The sequence below is a fragment of the Raphanus sativus genome, chromosome 6 (assembly GCF_000801105.2).
Source record: "Raphanus sativus cultivar WK10039 chromosome 6, ASM80110v3, whole genome shotgun sequence".
NCBI classification, from domain to species: domain Eukaryota; kingdom Viridiplantae; phylum Streptophyta; class Magnoliopsida; order Brassicales; family Brassicaceae; genus Raphanus; species Raphanus sativus.
The window spans coordinates 24486925-24508790 of record NC_079516.1 but is presented as its reverse complement, the minus strand read 5'-3'; the positions used below and the strand labels follow the sequence as shown (position 1 = coordinate 24508790).

At 33.6% G+C, this 21866-nt stretch overlaps 1 protein-coding gene and 1 long non-coding RNA gene across 2 annotated transcripts; both read left to right on the top strand.

Moving 5' to 3' along the window:
• The first annotated feature begins 15572 nt into the window (after positions 1 to 15572).
• LOC108806648 (uncharacterized) lies at positions 15573 to 17754 on the top strand. The gene is made up of 7 exons (XM_018578817.2): positions 15573 to 15729; positions 16108 to 16265; positions 16601 to 16683; positions 16826 to 16912; positions 17006 to 17148; positions 17243 to 17374; positions 17447 to 17754. The coding sequence occupies exons 2-7, from the start codon at positions 16115 to 16117 to the stop codon at positions 17634 to 17636; spliced, it is 786 nt and encodes a 261-aa protein (XP_018434319.2). The 5' UTR covers positions 15573 to 15729; positions 16108 to 16114; the 3' UTR covers positions 17637 to 17754.
• Positions 17755 to 18385: 631 nt separating this feature from the next.
• LOC108809637 (uncharacterized) lies at positions 18386 to 20109 on the top strand. The gene is made up of 2 exons (XR_001942862.2): positions 18386 to 19205; positions 19579 to 20109. It is a non-coding gene; the product is annotated as an uncharacterized LOC108809637 (long non-coding RNA).
• The last annotated feature ends 1757 nt before the right edge of the window (positions 20110 to 21866 follow it).

The window sequence follows — 21866 nt, the reverse complement described above, 5'->3', positions numbered from 1 at the left end:
ACAATGGAAGCAAAGTCTAGAGAGAAAAATGAGATCCAAAATAGAGTTTTTAGGTCTAAAGCTATTTATAGAAGTACAAATCGAGCTGGTTTAATAGAAGTAAACCGGAGTCAAACCGGAATAAACCGGTTAACAATTTAGATTTGCGTCAATGTCTTCTTCGGAGTGGCCTTTGCATCCCGCTCCACCAAACCGCTCCCAATCTCGTTTCAACCCGAGCGATGGCTTCACGTCGCCTTCTCCAGTCGCTGCTCCTTTCGTTCAGTTCCCAGCGACGTTCTGTGTTCGCCTTCTCCAGTCGCTGTGAGTCTTCTTCCTCGAGGTCTCAATAGCCGCTACAGCACCACCACTTCATCGCCTGAGGGTCTGAGCTTTCTGTCTGCCGTGCTCGAGCCGTGAACCTCCGGGAGCCACCGTGAATTCAAGCTTCTCCGCGCGTACGGACCAATCCGAGAGCTCCTGTCGTTTCATCTCCTCCTCCTCGCGCCGTCACCGGACCAAGCTTCCACGGCGAGTTCTTCATCGCGATTTGATCTCGTCCAAGCACCAGTCGTCGTCATCAGCAAGTCGTGGCTGTGCTCAGAATCGCCGCCGTGACCTTAGCTCGAGCCGTGACAGTATTGTCTTGAAGCTCCGGAGTCGTGCCTCTCGCCGCCGGAATCGTTGGGATCGAAGTGAAGAAGAACGACAATGGTGGATTTGAGAGTTATTTCACATCTGGTCCTTATATTTTCAGCTTTCACGAAGTGACCCCAAAACTTCAGAATTTGCAGAAATGACTTCGCGATTTGACCCAGAACTTTCAATTGTGCACTCCAACCCCTATAATATGCAAATGAGTATGCAAATGCAATATAATGACCTAAATGCAACCTAGAATGATCTTAATAATCTAAAATATGAATCTAAAAACCTATAAAAACATGAGATATCAACTCCCCCACACTAGTCATTTACTTGTCCACAAGTAAACTTTCAAGAACTCAAAGAAGAGATGATTGCAAATAGAAACCTATAACTAAAAGAGACACTTTCTAGTCTTCAACTTGACATCCTAAAGAAACATATCAAATAGCATGAGCAAACACTTTATTACACTTTAGCTTCTCAAGGTCTATCCATACTCCTATACCTCTACACAAATTGTAGTGCTCATCCATCAACAAGCTCTTTAGACCAACTCTCACATTCATTTATACAAACACATAAGGTGAATACTTGCAAATGGGCACAAAATCTCAATCATTTGGCTTGGTGAGTGGAAATGGTCTAATGTGAAGCAAGAAGAGTTTCAAATGCATCTTTCATGGTGACTTACTCTCAAGAAAAGGAGCAAGAACATTATGCAAAATTTATCTAAGAAAAGGAGCAATTCATGTATACAATGACTTGTTCTTATCATTCTACCATTTTCCTAAATGATTTCAAGTTCTACCCTTCTTCTTTTCGTCATCCCAAAATCCAAAGATACCACTTTCATCACTCACCCAATGAACACTCTTCTTTTTCTTATCTTAACCAACTAGGGATTTTTTTTTCTTTTTCTTATTAAGCTCTTCTTTTCTTTTTTTTTTCTTTTCTTTCTCCCACTCTTTTCATGTTTCTTTTCTTTTGACTCTTAAGGAGATTATATTTATGCACTCTAGAGCTTTCTCTTTTTTTTTTTTTAGATCCCTAGTGGTTTTCTTTTCTTTTCTCACTTTTTGGTTCATTTTTTTTTCACCTCTCTCACATCCCAATCCCAAGATCAAAACAAGCTTACATACCCAACAACCATCCTAAGTACTAGCTCAAATGAGGTCCTAGTGCTAGCCAAAGATAAGAACAAACCATTGTCGCTCCTAATACTCTCAAGATTTTGCACATGACAAGCTTTCACAAAAAAGCCTCACTCAAGCAAATCAATGATGGCTTCAATGAATGGTAAGGGTTAAAGGGTATGGGAGTGCCATTTGGGTTAACAAGAGGATAATGAATGAAATAAGACAACCCAAATGTGTATGAGATCCATGACTAAATATGCAAGTGCCCATAAGCAAGAGAGATTAAGTTCATTACATTAAAGTTCAGTTTGGAGTTGGTTTTCAAGAACAATGTCAATATCAAGCAAGCAACATGTTTTAAGAAGAGTTCTCAATGCTCGAAGCGTGCAAGACTTTCAAGAGATGCTTAAGCTACTTGATATGTTTAGCTAGGGTGCCAAGTTGAGTTCTAGACATGTGTTCTTTACAAGGTTTCTCCCAATGCATGAATGCAATCTAAATGCTTCTAGACTCAATCCTGAAGATGCAAATGATGCAACTAAATGCTTTTTTGTGATTTTCAAAATTTTCAATTTTTTTTTTTAATGCAAATATGTATGAAATGCAATGCATGAGACTCATAACAAGTAAACAAAACAAAAAACAATGTGAGATAGTAGACTCTCCCCCAAACTTACTTCACACAGTCCCTTGTGTGAGAGTAAGCTCAAAGAAGAGATCTAAATGAAAGAAATAAACATGATAACTAAATATTTACAAGGGTGGAAGGGCACTTACTTGGAGTTATTGGCTGAATTGGGTGGTAGAGGACCCTTGGCCTCGGATTTGTGCCACTGGGAGAGATTGACTGAAGTGGAGAAGTGGGAGCAACTGTCTAGAGTCACAATGCTTGGCCGCCTTTCTTTTTTTGTCTAGCCTTAGACCCAACATGAAAAACCTCAATTATCCTTATTAAAAAAAAAAAAACTTCAAAATAATATATACAATGGATAAACATGGGACTTCCTCCCAAGTGGGCTTGTTTTAAGTCTCTAGCTTGACTTTGTGTGCTTGCTAATCATAAGTATCAAAAGGCTGAGCCAATGCACCTTTGATCCTTCTCCTGCAAACACAAGAAACAAAATGTGCAAAGGAGCACACTACTGCCCATAGATAATAGACAGATTTTTCCTCAGAGAGCTTCACTAAAGATGTATCATGAATCATGAGATGGTCTTTGAGGTTCAAATGGTCATGATGAGAATCAAATGTATTTGGTGGAAACACAAAGTCAACTACAGGTTCAAACGAAGTTTTAACAAAGTAGTCAACTCTATCTCCATCAATCAAATAATACACAATTTTCACATTCTCATAATTGTTTTTGATATGGGGGTTTTCTATCTCAAGCAAGAACTTATCCACATCAAGTTCATCCCCTAAATCAACAAGTTCAAGAAGAGGTCTAGATTCATTATGCATCAAAAACTCAGATTCAAGATCAGTTGAAGCACAAAGATAGTTCTTATCAAAACAAACTTCAATATGATCTCTAGCAAGCTTTTCTACTCTAAGCTCATCTAGTTTCCTAGTTTCACATATCAGATCAAGACATTCATTTATGAGCACAAGAGGATCAAGATCAGGGGCATTATTCTCATCACAAGGCAAGCATATTTCCTCAAGCTGAAGTTTTAAAGTGGAAATTTTTATATGTTCCCGCTGGAGTGGTGGAGCCCAACACATTACCTCTTTAAGGTCATAAGCAATATTAAACTCATAATGTGTAACTTCCCTTCCTTCAAGCTCTGCTTGATCTCGAATAAGCTCCAGTCGGATCCTTCGTGCTAGGGATGTCTTTGCTGACCCCGGGTACTTCTTCTGAAGCTCATTTAACGTCACAAGCTGTGCTGGTGTGAGTATACTTGCATAAAAGGGTGGCTCCACATACACATATGGCTCATCTTCGATGTGATCTTCAAATGTGTCTTCTTCTTCTTGTGGCTTTTCAAAGTAGCTTGAAGCCATCACTGCAAGAACAAAAGCACTAGAATAAAGAGTTAGTAACTATACAAAAGCTAAACAAAGCAAGAAAATAAAGCTTAGTCTCAAGAAAGATTGAAATCCTAATGACAAATCAACTAGTTCCCCGGCAACGGCGCCAATTTGATGGTGGGAGTTTTCAAGGCTCCCAAGTCAAATGATAGTATAGAAAGGTTGTCGAACCACAGAGAACTAGAGACTTATAACACCAAGAATACACAAGCTTTCCTAATCTAAGCAAACAAGAAGATGGAGGATGATTTGTGACAAGTTAAGATCCTAAAAATAAAAACAAAGTGATCTCAAATCCAATCAAGAAACAAATACAAGAACTCAATCAAAAGCTAAGGATGGATCCATGGGTAAGGATAATTGATATAAGGTGATCAGGTTTCGAACTAAGGAATGCAAATGATCAATCAAACTATCAACCTTAAGCCTAGACACAATTCTAAGCAAGCTCTATGTCTAGATGAATGCTCATTTGCTAACATATCTCAAACATCAAATGTCTTTGGTTGAATAATATGAAAACAATCATTACTAACAAGTCTATTAGCTATCTTAGCACCTTTAACAACAAATGTCTTTGGCAAAGTGTACTAAAAGTCTAGGAGAGTTGTCTCAGACATTTCATCAAACACCTTTTGGGTGAGAAATGTCTAAAGATCAACTTTTGAGTGGTCAACCTCAAAAGATGCATTATGAATACTCTACTAGCAAGGATTAAGAAAGATCTACACTAAAACATCTTAGAACTAATCTAATCACAATAATCTACCTAAACCCATGAATCCAAAATAATGTCTACTCCATAATCTCTATGAGAAACCTTAAATCTACATGAAATTCAAGACATCATGTTAATGAGCAAGAGAAACACAAATATATGATGAAGTACTTCTTAGATTGATAAAAAGATTCAAGCTTTTACAATGGAAGCAAAGTCTAGAGAGAAAAATGAGATCCAAAATAGAGTTTTTAGGTCTAAAACTATTTATAGAAATACAAATCGAGCGTCGGGTTGTTCGTAGCCAAGTGGTTGCTGAGCTCTGTCTTCGGACCCTGGCGTCTGGGGTTCGACCCCTACTTACCTCAGTTTGAGGATTGAAAAAGTCCAAAAGTGACCAATAGACAAAAAAAAAAAAAAAGAAGTACAAATCGAGCTGGTTTAATAGAAGTAAACCGGAGTCAAACCGGAATAAACCGGTTAACAATTTAGATTTGCGTCAATGTCTTCTTCGGAACGGCCTTTGCATCCCGCTCCACCAAACCGCTCCCAATCTCGTTTCAACCCGAGCGATGGCTTCACGTCGCTGCATCAAGTCGCTGCTCCTTTCGTTCAGTTCCCAGCGACGTTCTGTGTTCGCCTTCTCCAGTCGCTGTGAGTCTTCTTCCTCGAGGTCTCAATAGCCGCTACAGCACCACCACTTCATCGCCTGAGGGTCTGAGCTTTCTGTCTGCCGTGCTCGAGCCGTGAACCTCCGGGAGCCACCGTGAATTCAAGCTTCTCCGCGCGTACGGACCAATCCGAGAGCTCCTGTCGTTTCATCTCCTCCTCCTCGCGCCGTCACCGGACCAAGCTTCCACGGCGAGTTCTTCATCGCGATTTGATCTCGTCCAAGCACCAGTCGTCGTCATCAGCAAGTCGTGGCTGTGCTCAGAATCGCCGCCGTGACCTTAGCTCGAGCCGTGACAGTATTGTCTTGAAGCTCCGGAGTCGTGCCTCTCGCCGCCGGAATCGTTGGGATCGAAGTGAAGAAGAACGACAATGGTGGATTTGAGAGTTATTGCACATCTGGTCCTTATATTTTCAGCTTTTACGAAGTGACCCCAAAACTTCAGAATTTGCAGAAATGACCTCGCGATTTGACCCAGAACTTTCAATTGTGCACTCCAACCCCTATAATATGCAAATGAGTATGCAAATGCAATATAATGACCTAAATGCAACCTAGAATGATCTTAATAATCTAAAATATGAATCTATAAACCTATAAAAACATGAGATATCATCAATCTAAAATAAAACTAACAGATTTATTTAAAATGTGACATACAAAATTTAAATATTATATTTCATGTATATTATTATTTCATTTCACATAAAATAGAAACTATATTTTTTATCAAAACATCTAATTTTTTTCAAATATATGCTATACATTTGATGATTAATATTATTCAAACATATATATTTGCAGGAATAGAATAATTAAATTTTAAATTAATATTTTCTTCAAAATAAACATAGAAAACTTGATTTGGCTTATAAAATACAGACATATATATATTATTAAAACAGAAGTGGATTTTATTTGACATAAAATATTATATTTTTGGAAATATTATTAATATAATTAAAAATACTAAATAGTGTTATAATTTATAAATAAATACATAAAATGGTTCATGTAATTAAAAATTACTAATTAAGGAATATGTTATATAAAATATCATTATGATTGATTTAGTATCCAACCACAATATGAGCAACCAACAAATTACAGAAAATTAAAAACCGTCGATTTGTCATAGTTTTATATGATACAAATAAAAAAACACTCATATGTATGCATATCAGTGCAACCATTACATTTTTTGTGTTTCAAAGAATTTCATATATTTATTCTATTAAAATAAAAAATATGTTCGGGTGGACAGGTAGTTTATTTTATATTTGTGTCCAACATAAACTTCGGAAATAGTTATTACTAGATCTAGATCCATGCGATCGCACATGTATTAATTTTCTATTTTAGTTTTTATTTATTTATACTAAATGATGTATTTGTAATATTTGATCGTTTTACATTGACTAAGTTAGGGGTGGGTATTTGGATACCACTCAAATTTGGTTAAAATCTATTATAGTTTAAGATTTTTGAGTTTAAAGATTTCAGCTCTATTCGGGTATTTATAAAAAAAAATTCCGGTTCGATTCAGATCTTTGTGGATTCGGATTACCCGTTTAAATTTTTTTAGATTTTCAAAATTTATATATATTTTAAATTTCCCTAAACCTAAAAATAAAAATAATCTAACATATAAATTTGAATAATTGTAGCCAAAGTACCTAAATTAAATATTAAAAACAGTTTTAACTTGGATATTTGGATGGAGAATATATATATATATATATATATATATATATATATATATATATATATTTAAGTATTTTTGGTGTTTTGATTATTGTTTATCTAATTTAAATGTTTACTTTTTACTATTTTTATATTTCAAATATTTTAGACAAATTTAAAATAGCTTATATCTTGGACATTAACTCTAAAAATAGCTAACATATTCGAGTATATAAATATGATTCAAATACATTCAAATATCGGAAATATTTCGTTCGGATCAGGTTTAGTTATGGTTCTCTAGATACCAAAATAGTAAATTTTGTTTGGATATTTATCCAGTTTCGGTTCAAATTTGGTAATATATTTTTGTTCAGATTTGTTAAATGAAAAATTGATATTATAATTTCCATGAATTGTTTGTCTAATAAAAATGTATTTTTTGAACATGATAAAAATAAATACTTTTGACATTGATTTAATGGAGAAGTTAATGCTGTGTATTGAAATTTAATTTAGGAAAACACATTAATCTAAGTGGAAAAGATAAAATATTAAAATAAATAGTATTATTTAATTCTCAGTGGCATGGTAGGGTAAATAAGTGTGAAATTAAGGGACATTTTAAACGGTAATTTTTTTTAATAATATAGATTTGTGTAGGACATAAAGTTGATGGAATTGGAAGTGATAGCTTAGGATAAAAAAAAGAAACAATTGACCACTTATAAAGTAGATGAACTTAGGGGGTATATTGAATCAGAAATTTGAAGTGATTTAATTTTTAATGAGTTTTAGATGATTGCAGGAGAATTGGAGAATTTGATGTGTTTTTTGTTAAAACACTCTAGAATTTCATCTAAAACAGTGAGATTTGTATTTTTATTTTTATAACTAAGGAACTTCCCTCAAACACTCTAGAAATACTTAAAGCACTCTAAAATCTCTAACTTAAATGTTTTTCAATAACAGTGGATTTCATAGTGTTTTATAAAATGCCAAGTTCAATAACACTATATTTTAAAGTATTTTTTTAAAATTCACGTTTGAATAACAGTGGATTTGTCATTTTAATACAAATCACTTCAAACCCTTAGTTGAATACACCCCCTTAGTCATTTGTTAATAATGACCATCCAGAAATGTCCTTCTGTTTGACTCCTAGAAATTAGTGGTATGGTGGTTAACTTGTAAATGTGAATTATTTTCATCTCGAATCAGTGAAGTGGTAATGACAACTAGTATTGCTAGGGTTTTTCTGTAACAGTTGTTCTTGTCTAATAAGTTGTTAGTAATTGCAGCTGTGTGTCTGTTATATTATACTCTTTCGGAAGATAAAGAGTGTAACCGGTGATTAAGGAATAAAAAAATATGTTTTTTACTGTTCCTAAATTTTTTTACCATTTATAAGGAATATTTTTTTTCTTTTCCATTCATTTTTGTTCATTTTATTCTAGAGGAATATAGGAAAAATTGTTTATCACCAAAATTGATAAGAAATATTTTTTTTTCATTCCTATAATTTTATTCCTCTTTGTTTTTCCTTATCATTCCTAATATTTTTATGATGGTCACCAGTTGGATTCAATGTGTTACGGACTTTCCATTGGAGTCACTCACGACCCATTAAATTCTTTTTTTCTTTGGTACATCAGGGAGATTGTTCTTGTTGGGCTTAGTTTGCATGTAGTGTAAAATATTTTGTCAGCTCACTGTTGTAACAACTTTTGAGATTTTATATCAGCGTGAGGAGGTCTAAATCATAAGTTATTCTCCAGCACGGCTGAGGAAATCAATATAGCAGCGGAGCCGCATCATCGAAATTACTAGACTACGGAAATAGAGCGGTTTGTAAGATAAGGCGAGGCTTCAAATATGCAGAATAGATATTTAAATTTGAACGATTTTTGTATTTTGTAGGAGATGGGCTTTGCCCCTCTACAAGGTCTATTACACAATGAACTCAGCTCATTTAAAAGGAGGTCACTAGGAAACCCTTGACCCCATTCTTTTATAAATAAAGAAGCACCCCATACTTAAGAAGGATCCTATCTTGGACTTTTGGAGAGATCCATAACATTTTCTTGAGAGAGAGAGAATACATTTCAGGATAACTACCTAAGTGCATGTCATTGCTCTCTGCTCCGAGCTATTGCTCTTTGCTCCTTTCAGTTGCTCTCGGCTCCCAGCAGTTGCTCTTCGCTCCCAGCAGTTTCTCTTCGCTCACAGCAGTTGCTCTCCGCTCCCAACAGTTGCTCTCCGCTTGCAGAAATTTCTCTCTGCTCCGAGCTGTTTCTTTCCGCTCCTAGCAGTTTCTCTTTACTCCTAGCAGTTGCTCTCCGTTCCTAGAAGTTTCTCTTCGCTCCGAGCTGTTGCTCTTCGCACTGAGCCGTTTCTCTCTGCTCCCAGCAGTTGCTCTCTGCTCCCAGCAGTTGCTCTCAGCTTGCAGAAATTTCTCTCTGCTCCGAGCTGTTTCTTTCCGCTCCTAGCAGTTTCTCTTTACTCCTAGCAGTTGTTCTCCGTTCCTAGAAGTTGCTCTTCGCTCCGAGCTGTTGCTCTTCGCACTGAGCCGTTTCTCTCTGCTCCCAGCAGTTGCTCTCTGCTCCCAACAGTTGCTCTTCGCTCCTAGCAGTTTCTCTCCGCTCCTAGCTGTTGGTCTATGCTCTTAGCTGTTGCTCTCCTCTCCTAGCAGTTTCTCTCTGCTCCTAGTTGTTACTCTCTGGTTCGTTGTTCTCTGCTCCGAACTGTTGCTCTCCGCGCCAAGCCTTTGCTCTCTCCGATCAATTGCTCTCCAAGCAGCATCTCATCCTCGCCTTTTACTAGGCAACATGACACATAAATTCAGTCTTGACACCGAATTTTCAGTCTCTAATTGCAAAGTTAAGAGGTTGGACCCAATGAAGGACTGCGTACGTAACCTTTAAATAAGGATCAAGCCAATCGTTACAATGAATTTAAATGTCTTATTGATCATATAAAGATCATAAGATGTTGCAATTTTTTTTCATAAAAGACATCATTAAATTTAAATGTTTTGAATTTTTAAATATACTTCTGAAAAAAAAAACAAAAAATCATTAGTCGATAAAAAGTTATTTCGTGAATTTATTAAATTCACTATTAATGACTGTTTAAATTCTTAGTTTTGGAAAATAGAGATTAAGCCTTAAAATGTAATGCAAACAGTTTAATTGTCTTTCTTTTTATATAAAAAACACTATTACTCTGATTACAGAAATACTTGGAATGGGACAAACTTGAAGCAGAGGTCAATGAAGAGAAGATGATGTTTAAAAAGTTATGAACATTGAAGTCACTTAGACAGCTAGAATGGATCTTAGGGGATGGAAGTACAATGAAGATGAAATATTGGTTGAGTACGCATCTACCTGATAATGATGAAGTGGTTCCGGTATATGGTGATGTAAGAGTAAAAGCGAAGATTTGGACAACAAAATCACCACCACAAATCAAACATTTTCTATGGAAATTAATGTCAAAAATTCTACCAACATGAAATAATTTACTTAGACGCCATCTAGTCACAGACTTTCAGAGTAAAAGATGTTACTTGGCGGAGGAAACATAACAACATTTAGTTTTTGAATGTCATTATGCTCAATCTACTTGGAAGGCGACATGCATCTCCAACGTGACTGGCAATTAATAGTATGACAGCAACACTGGAGGAAAAAAATAGAAACATGTCTCCAATTTTCAATATCATCCCGATTACGACATTATCAAGACCTTCCCTTCTGGATACTTTGGAGAATATGTAAAAGTAGAAACATACTTTTGTTTCAACAAAAACAAGTTCGCTGGGAATGTGTTATTTTACAGGCAAAGAGAGTGATGCTAAGGAATGGGAGAATCAGAACGCTGTGCAAAGAAATACATCTATGCTTTCTTCATCACGAACACAGCATGTTAATGCTAAATGAGCTTGGCATAAAACACAAGAAGGTTCGATTAAGTGCAACATTAATGGATCTTTTCATCATCGAAACCAAATAAGTTCAGCTGGATGGGTATATATGATAGCAATGGAGAATATAAAGGAGCCGATCAAGCCTCTAGAAACAAGGCTAAAAATGCACTAGAAAGTGAGTTCCAAGATTTAATAATCTCAATGCAAAACTGTTGGGGTAAAGGATACAGGAGAGTGCACTTCGAGAGTGATTGCTTGAAGATGATCGAGATTGTTAATGGAAGGAAGAAAACATTTTGACGCCTATAACGGGAAAATAGAAGTGAAATGGTGAGCTGGAAATTTTGAAAATGTTGATTTCATGTGAATTCAACAAGATGAAAATCAAGTAGCAGATTAATTAGCAAAACAAGGAAAAAAAATTCAACATAATTTTATTTCACATTTTTATGTTCCATATTTTATCGATCATATAAAGATCAATAAAGAAGTTATAAAAAACACTAAATTAAAATAATTTTGTGTTGATTGAACTAAAATTCTGTTGAACAAAATGTTAATCCTCGACTGTTTATAGCTAATGGATCATCCACGCCCACTCACTTGGAACGTGTGGACTCAATTCCATGCGATGAACTGTGCATTAATTTTCTGAAGGTTCAAAAATCTTGTTTACTGACCTTGCAATTATCGCATGACTTTTCTTTGTACTTTTCTCTCACTCACACAATAGCGAATTACGTTCTGATAGGTCACTCATCATTCCACTACTCCAACTTAAGCACACTTAACTTAAGAGTTCTAAATGGATGTGTAACCGAAAAGGTAAGCACACTTTGATGACATAGATAGTCAAATCAATTTTTTAAAAATATTCATTTATATATAAAAACCTCTTAACTTTGCAATCTCTCTCGAAGTGCACTTGCAAAGTGTACTTGTCTCTAATTGCAAACCTCTTAACTTTGCAATTAGAGACTGAAAATTTGATGTCAAGACTGAATTATGTGCATGTTGCTGCTAAAGTTGAACGATATTGTAAGGCACCTCGATATATACTATTGACATTAAAATGTTATATCTATTCTATTAAAATAGAATCATGTCCAAATGATATATATTTGATCCAATAATGTATTACATTTATTTAAGAGGTTATTATATCAAATTAAATTAATATTAAACTCAAATATGATTACACAAAAATTTAACAAAAAATATATCCGCCTTTCAAAGAATGGATCATAATATAGTATACTATTTAAATCATGAACACAAATTTTTAATATGTTTGTTGGAAAAACATGTGTGACATCGATTTTGATATTGTTGAGGTTGATAATACCAAGTACTTGATTAAGACCATCTCCAATTGTACACAGAAAAGTCATTAATTGCCATCTCCAAAAGATTTCTTTGTACTTGTACTTGATAATACCAAGTACTTGATTAAGACCATCTCAAATGGTATACAAAAATTTACTCTATATTTCACTCTAAAATAGAGTAACCCTATTATAGAATTGGATTTGCTAAAATAGTTCACTCTATTATTATAAAGTAATGTTGTTTTTTACTCTATATTTGGAGTGGACAAGCAACATTACTCTATAATTCACGCTATTACTAGGTGTTTTCCTCCACTATGTGCAGTAATATAAATTTTAAATTTAAATTATATTTAAATTTTTTTTTTAAAATTTATTACTTTTATTAATATTTTTATTGAACACAAATTAAGATAAAATAAATATTTTTTTTTTATTTTAAATTATATTTAAAAATAGATATGTATATATTTAAAATCAAAATCTTAGATTAAAATTTTATCAATTTTATCTTTCTATTTTGGATAAAATATATTAAATCAACTTGTATAAAATTAATAAAAAATTGATATAAAAGTTATATAATTATCAAAAAATAAAACAAACAGTATTTCTAAAATTTGTAGATATTTTTTTTTTGTCATCAAAATTTGTAAATATGTAAAGAGAAAATAATTTATTTCATAATATTATGATTAAATATTCTATTTTTAAAGTTATAAAGATTTTGAAAATATATTTAGTAATAAATTGTATAAGTATTAAAATATTAAAATAAATAGTATTTCGAAATTTATAAAATATAATTATATTTTATAATTATATTATTTAATGTCATATTTTAATAAAATATTGTATAATTTATTACCATATTCTAAAAAGTTTACCAAAAATATAAATAATTAAATGTGATTGTACATGTCACATTTAATCATAAGGCATGTCATCATTATAACATGCAATGTCATAATTTTTTGCTAGACTGATTGTAGCGATGACATGTTTCAAAATCACTTGACAAATAATGTCTAGGAGATAAAGTGAACCATTGGAACAAATTCACTTCTATAATAGAATTACTCTATTTTAGAGTGAAATATACAGTAAGTTTTTTTGTACCATTGGAGATGCCCTAAGTACTTGTCTATATATGAGATACTTGCGAATAACTTGCTCTACTTGTACTTGCTTATTTAAGTTATTTTTTTTTCTTTGCATTTGAGCCTTTAAAATAAAATTTCCATTTCAATGATTTTAAGATTATGTGATTGTCTATATTTATAGCAAAAAAATTGTTTGATTCTTATGTTACAATCGATGTGAGCTAATATAACATAGAATTTGATGGAAAATTTTTATTTTTTCCCACATGTTTGATATAGTATATAAGTATTAAAGTAGCTGAAATAACAAATAGATGTTATAAAACATTTTAAAAGTTAAGTAATGGGTCAAAACGAGTCAAATAGTTAAAATAAATTTAAGACTTGTTATTTGGTTTGGACTTACAAGTAATTAAAATTTCTAACTTGTTATTTACCTTGATTAAGACGAGTACTTGTGTTTATGGGGCAAAAACCGGGACGGATAACGAGTTTAAAGTGGGTAATAGGTATATGTGTCCAGCCCTATAATATACAATGCAATTCATATTTCTTGTATCAGTGACACTCATCATAATTATTTTACCGTAAAAAGCGTAACAATCATCTCCGTTGGAATTACCCGCTCCGCAGGCCCCATGCTTGCCCTGCAAAACACTGATTCCAACATCTCCATTATGAGTCTCCACTGATTCCATAATTATGTTGTTGATGTGTTTGGCATTCCTCGAGCATAAGACCTCACCTTTTAACAACCTTTCCACATGACAAGTTGCATCAATTGATCTACCAGGTTGTTACATAAAAGTTGACATTTTATATAACAACTCACCTCGTAGGAACTACCCGCACCTGGACCCTAGGCTGGCCATGTAGGACACCGATCCCAATCCTCCATTATGAGTTCTCACTTGCTTTAAATTTAGGTTGTTGGTACGTTTGATATTTTTCGAAGCTAGGACCTCACCCTTTAATAGAAAAACTATTTATATTAAAATGCTGAGGAAGCATAAAGAATTGACATGACAGCAAATGACATAGTTGTAAATAAATTATCAAGTTAAAAGTTATTTTAAAATCTGCTTTTATTTTAATAATAAGACATTTATATTTTGACAAGTTTAATTAATAGAGGCATTTTTGTCATTAGTGATCCAAAACATGTAATAAAGTGGTAGTTAGCTTCGACTGGTATAACTAATGAAGAAACAATAGCAGTATGCTGTAGAATTATTATGCTCCAGAAACTGTATGCTTTCATTAAATTTTTTAATAAAGTAGTTGGTAGAGCAGTAGCAATATATAATTTTAGAATTATCATAAAAGTTAGAATATAAGATATTTATTTTAAATTAATATATATTAAATTAAAATATATATTAATAATTTGTTATTAAAAATAATGAATCTTATTTAATTACATAAATTAAATTAAATTTTAAATGTGAATTATTTTTTCTTAAAATGTAAAATTTATTTCAAAATTTTTGTATTTGGATATAAATTTAATTTTGATACTATTAAATAAAATAAATACTATATATAATTTATATACATTACCATTATTTGTTTATTGGTAGAACAATAAATGATCCATATATAGTATTATCATAAAAATTAATATATGACATATAATTTATTTATTTCTAAATAATATAGATATGTTTATTATATAATATATATTATTTTTTAATTAAAAATACTGAATGATATGTTTAATTATATAAATTTAAATGTGAGATATTGTTTGTGTTAAAAGGTTAAAAATATTTAGTTGCAAATTCTATTTGTAAAAATATATTATTATTATGAGTATAATTTTTATATTATTAAATAAAAATAAATAAATAATATATAATTATATCTAAATTTTTATATATTTTAACTGCAAATGTGTTACCAAAAACTTTATATTAGAACATCGAATAAAGAGCATTTGGAGATAAATGTTGATTGAATAATAATGAGTATAATGTTTATACTAATGTTCTACCAATTAAACCGTTAATCTGTAGAAATATAGAGTTTGGTTTATTATTGGTTCAAATTGATAGTTTAATCCCAATTTAAACCGATCGCTAACTATGCGATTATGGAAGGAAGAATTACAAGAGATCTTCAACATGGTGTAAGTAAATCTGGTCAGGCGTGGATTTTCATAGGACGGCTCAGATGATGCAGTTAGGCGTAGATCTTCATAAGACAGGTAGTATTGTCGGTTATCGAATCGTCTATGTAATGTTCATAATAATTGTAATATCATAATAAATTGTGTGTTAAAAAAAAAACCGATCGGTAACTATTCTACGCGTTGACCCTCATAAGTTCACTTGTTTAAGTCAGATGTGTATCGATTCTGACGAAAATACCCTTGACCAACTTCAAAAAAGACCAACTAAACGTATTCACATCTTCAGAACGAATCTCTCATCGTCACGTAGGACAGACAGTCTCCATTCCATCTCTTCGACTCCTGCCGTGCTTCTCATCAGTGACTGAGTGAGTTTCTTCTCTGTTATGTTCCTCTTTCTCTTATTTTTTTTTCCCAATTCTCGTTGTTGTTTCTCTAGATCTAGGGTTTTACAATTTCTCTTTTTTTCGATCTGGGTTTTGTAAGCATCACTGTTTGAACCAAATGTGTGTGTTTTTACCTGGTTGATCTGTGAATATATTTAACTTTTTTTCGTGAATTTATCCTTTGGACAATGTGTGTTCGATTGCACAAGATCTGTTCGTTAAAATGCCTGAAAGAAGAAGCTGATCACTTCACTTTTAGTTTGTCTTTGCTGGTTGATCATTACGATTTGTTTGGTCTGCAGTTTTGCATAATCATCTGCTTCCCTTGGAGATTAATTATCGTTGTGTGTTTTAATGCAGGCGAAAAATGGAGAAGAACTTGGAGGATTTGAGAATTGTGGGGGAGCAATGGTGGAATCAAGGAACTGAATTTGTTCAACAGATACCACAGGATCAGCTTTATGCTGCTGTTGGTGTTCTGTTATTAACTACCATCTTCTTGCTCTTTTTCTTCTCTAGTAAGTAGTAGTAGTCATTCTTCTTCTCTTTCAACTTGTTTTGTTGGTTTATATTAGGATCCGGATACTATTCTACTGGGAACCTTGTAGGCATAGAATTTGTATCTATACATGAAATTGCGCTAGTTTTCTTGCATTCTTGTTTGCGGTTGAGGAGTTTGATGTTTTAAAGGTGGCACTTTAGATTTGTATCTCAGAGTGTAAAGGTGCTTCTGTGTTCTTGGTTCCAATTTTTTTTTATGTTTTTGAAATATCTCACTTTGGTTATACTACATAAAGAAAATCAAATGTTTCGGTGGTTAATGAATGTCGTCACTTTTGGCTGCCTTGTGCAGTTCGCTTGTTCAGACGTACGAAGGCCAATACTGTACTCCTCTCTGGCCTAAGCGGAAGTGGCAAAACCGTTCTCTTCTATCAAGTGAGTGTTTATGGTTTCTGTTCCTTTTCTCACTTCAAGTATGCTTTCTTATTTACCTACAAATGTATTCTAGTTTTTTTCATAAAAGAGCTGCTGTTGTGTCATTATAAGATGTTTTGATTACATTTTATGTTTGTGGCAGCTCCGAGATGGATCTTCTCATCAGGGTTCTGTGACGTCAATGGAACCTAACGAAGGCACCTTTGTGCTCCACACTGAAAACACTAATGTAAAGAAAGATCTTCACTTTGGTTTCGTTTAAGACGCTAAAGTGTTTTTTTTTTGTGGACTAAACAGAGACATTGCCGTGTTTGTTTGACAGAAAACGAAGCCCGTTCATCTTGTTGATGTTCCTGGGCACTCTCGGCTTAGATCTAAGCTAGAAGAGTACTTGCCACGAGCAGCCGCTATTGTGTTTGTAGTAGATGCACTTGAGTTCCTCCCTAATTGTCGTGCAGCTTCAGAGTAAGTTAACTACCACATAAGATATGCTTTGCTTAGGCATAATAAAGTGACTCTTAGAGAGTGAACACTTAAACATGGTTTTGTACTTCTCCAGGTACCTCTACGACATTCTTACCAATGCAAGCGTGGTTAAGAATAAGATCCCAGTCCTGCTCTGCTGCAACAAGACAGATAAAATAACTGCACACACAAAAGAGTTCATCCGCAAGCAGATGGAGAAAGAAATGTAAGATTTGTTTTCCTGAAGAAAAGCTCTCATCGATGTTCCATTTGGTAATAATGTGTGTGTGTTTTGCAGAGAGAAACTTAGGGTTTCGAGGAGTGCGGTTTCAACAGCTGACATAGCCAATGACTTTACTCTTGGGATTGAAGGAGAAGTGTTTTCCTTTTCGCACTGCTTGAACAAAGTCACTGTCGCTGAAGCATCTGGACTAACAGGAGAAACAGAGCAAGTGCAAGAGTTCATCAGAGAATATGTTAAGCCATGAAGAGCTGAAATGATGTGTGAGCATTAAGCATACACTTAAGTCTTTTATGTACATGAATTTATGATTTGTGATAATATTGTTGGAGGATTTTGGATATTGAAATCGTGTTAGTGCCTTAGAGAGTTTGTTCGGTGACTGGATCTTTAAGCATTTCAGCCAAGGAACTACATTATCATTTAGGTGCCGACTGGTTTTCCCACTACCACCCGCAAACGCAGCTTTTGCGGTTTAGAGCGGTTGTTGGCGTTTCGAAACAATCACAGAAAACGCTACAAATCGCTTCAAACTGCTCCGAACCTCTTAAAATCAAAAGCTGGTTCCAGCTAGCGTTTGCGGTTGCGGGCGGTTGCGGGAGGGTAAATTTTTTTTCTTTAAAAACAGAATAAATAAAAATAATACTAAAAATATCCAATAAAAATTTTCAATTGAAATAATAGAAATTGTAAAATGTATTCATATTATATTTCAATTTATATTATAAAATTCAAAACTAAAATATTTTCTATAAATTTTTAAAATTGAATAATATGATTTTATAAATATAAATTTTATATTTATCATATTATTATGATTTTTAATATTTTATAATTACATAAAATATAAATATTGTTAAATTATTATTTAACAGATGTTGCGTTTTGTAATTTACCAGTCATAAGAATCCCGCAAACGCAACAATTTCTAACAGCTATACCAGTCGTACAAATCTCTAAAAAACGCTTAAAACCGCAATCACCCGCACCCGCAAACTCCCGCAACCGCAATCGCAACCGCTGCGGTTACACCAGTCAGACCCTTAGTTACAAAAAAAAACTACATTATCATTTCTTTTTCTCATCAGCTATATTTGTCTATAGTTTTTCTGTCTTTTTCTCTCACATTTTATATCTTTTATACACATGGATTAATTTTTGAATAACTTAACTGTAGCAGTGCATAACCGTCTTGTTAAAAATTTCTTGAAAAAACTTTTGAACAAGAAACATCATTAGCCAATGAAAGTTGATTTAAGATGTTCTGTGAATTTATCAATGTCTTAAATTCTTAGATTGTAAAGATAGAGATTATAATCCTTAACATGTGATAATGTAGATAGTTTAATTGTCTTCTTTTCACAGAAAAAAAACAGCGTGTAAAACTATTGAAGAACAGAACATCATCTATTACTATAAAATAGAGTTGGTTCTCTCCTACTGACACATCAGCGTCCTGGTCAGAAATTCAGTGTCTGTCGTCTCAACACGTGTCCGCTGTGTGCTAAACGCACCGTTCCATTTATTGCTTTCCTTCATTCGTATGGATTCTTACTTTTGTTGGGCCGTGTCACCTCTCTGTCTAGCCCACTAGCTTTTCCTTGATGAAACGCACCATTTCTTTATCACGTGTTCTTCTTTTTTCGTCTCCAGCTCTAATAGCGATTAGGGTTCTGAAAACGATCTCTCATCTTCTTTCTTACAGTCTGGAACGGTACAAGTAACCGAGATATCCACTTTAACCTTCCATTAATGATCCACGATCTATTCAATGCGAGTTTTGTTATGCAAGGCGATGGAATTCGGCTATAAAAAGGTTGCTTTACACCTTTGAGAATCATCCTCTCATTCGTTCTAAATAACCCAGTAAAAATGGTGTTCTATGGCTCACGTTTCAGTCTTCCTCTCAGTTTATCAATTTAACTCCCCCTTTTGTTCATAGTCAGATTAGTTTCACCGGTTAATTTTTTACACATCTTCGCCGTCATGAATCTTTTATAATCGTCAATTTTTTTTTAGTTTCTGTTACAGTTATTTCACCAGACATTTTCCAGATTTCGATGATTGTTGTGTACGTTTTTCATGTTCGTAAATTTTCACCATCGGAGTAGTTTCACCGGTTAGATGCTTTACACATCTCTGTTGTCTTGAACTTATTTTCTGTTGCTCACATTTTTTGCTATGGTCAGTTCATGACTCAGGAGGATGATAAAGCTTAGGCTCTGGATGATGAGATGGCTGTGAAAGAGCCTGAGTTAGGAAAGAAACAGAACTGGAATCAGAGTATGAAAAACAGAAACAATGAGAGACATTAGATATCAGTGAGAGGGAGAAATAGAAACAGGAACAGTTTTAAAGAGGGAGTCAACTGAGACAAAGAGGGATCACATAGAAGAATAAGAAGAAGAGACCCAGGAGAGATCAGAGAAGCTGCGAGACTGAGAATGATACAAGAAAAGGCACTTCATCTTGATGGATCTTAGAAAGGACCTGATGCTACACATGCAAGGTCTCTTTTGTTTGACACCTGATACTATCTATGCAATGCACATTAATCTAAATGCTTCTCAATGTCTGGATTGGGATAGTGTATCAGGGTAAAATATCAATGAAAGCTACGTTAAAACAGCAGCAAGCAAGTAAATGGAGAGACTCCATAAAACGTTTCTCTCATCTGTACTCAACTTTTTATCAATATCAATGAAAGCTTATATTTTCTCTGCTGCGTTCATCTAATATTTTATCAATGTGATTCCATTATACATGGATGAAACTGTTTTTTCCTTTCCAGTGTTACCATCAGTTCCAAATTTTCAAGACAACAAAAAACAAAAATAAACTGCTATTTGTTTTTTTTTTGAAACTCTACATACGCTTGGAAAATGATAACTCAACAAGAAAAATACATGGTTAACGTTTGTTTATAACAAAAGGGCAGCTGACAGCTGATCCTTTAGAAAAATGATACGTAAGTGATGTGACTAAAACAATACAATCTTGAGAATTAAAAGGACAATCATTAGGAACCAAAGTATAAGGAGTATCATCGCACATTTCACCGTTGCTCTTTCTCTTTGTGTTCTCTCCGCCTATAAAAGAAACATGTCTCTCTGTTAGTTCTCTAAGACCTCACAATAAAATAACTTATGTAGTTTTTGGTTAAGAATCAAACCTTTTGTAGTTGCTTATGGCCTTCCTCTACCGATGTATAATCATTTTGGATATTGTAGTCTAACCGATCAGCTATTGTGCCCTGATTGACACAAGTTGAATAAGGATCGGGGAAACTCCGGTTACACTTTTTCCTAGGAGCATGAGGCTTTTTCGTTAGGAATATACATAAAACTAATTCCATAGCTAACTTTCAAGTGTTGAATAAGTATAAATTTAAAATGTTTATTAGTTATGCTACTTTATAATATTGTTTGAGTAATTATCTAAGCGAGATTCTTTTTTTTGAATTAAATGAAAGGAGGGTACAAAAAAAATTTAATAAGGAATTTATAGAATACAAATATAATCGTTTTTACGCGTGTGAGACAGATTTATTGTTGTTAATAGGGCCGGACATATTATGCTTGGTATTCTAAAAAGGTAATTAAATATTACTTCTCATTTTCTTAGATGATAACTCTGTAACAGTTAGTTAATAAACATCAACAATCATTGTTGTTTTTCTCATCATACACATTGCAGAAAAATCTTCCCTTTTAGTGTTTTATGATATGTGAGAACTGCTCGCGTGATGGTGAAAAAGACGGCTGTGAAGCCTGTGAAAACCCATAAAACCGGCTCCACTGAGTTGAGATCCACCGCTGAAACAGAATTGGGCTCTGATACTGATAACACAAACGTTCCAAATGTTATGGGTGATTCCACTTCCGGTTTGTATCATATATGCGTATACACTTTAAATTTTCACAGTGATCTGCTGTGACTTCATCACAATCTTTGCCATTATTTTTGCTAGAACAACGTAGAATCGCCAATATTTCCATTAGGTGATCTTAAAACTATGTGGAAAACAATTTATATTGGCTAATATGTTTGCTGAAACAATAAGAATCGATTAGCCCCCACAAAGAAATACTATTACCAGAGTTAATCATATAAATCAGAGGTCCACAGCGATACCCAACCTATAAAACTCATGTTATTTCCACTAATGCACTTGCTCAACCAAAATCGCACTATATTATATACAGCAGACAATTACAGTAGAGTCTGCTACAAAAAAACTCAAAATAATTCAAAGAACATGATTTTCATTTTTAATTGTCCATCCATATCGATCTAACTTTACACAAACAAACCAACTACAACATCAAATTCCAAAGTAACCCCTACCATTGGATTTACATATTAACAATCATATTTTCGTAATGAAAAATATAAATATAACACATCCCGCCCGTAGGGCGGGCCGGCCCTAGTTACCCAATAAAAAGGGGATATTGAGTGTTCTGCAAATTTATCG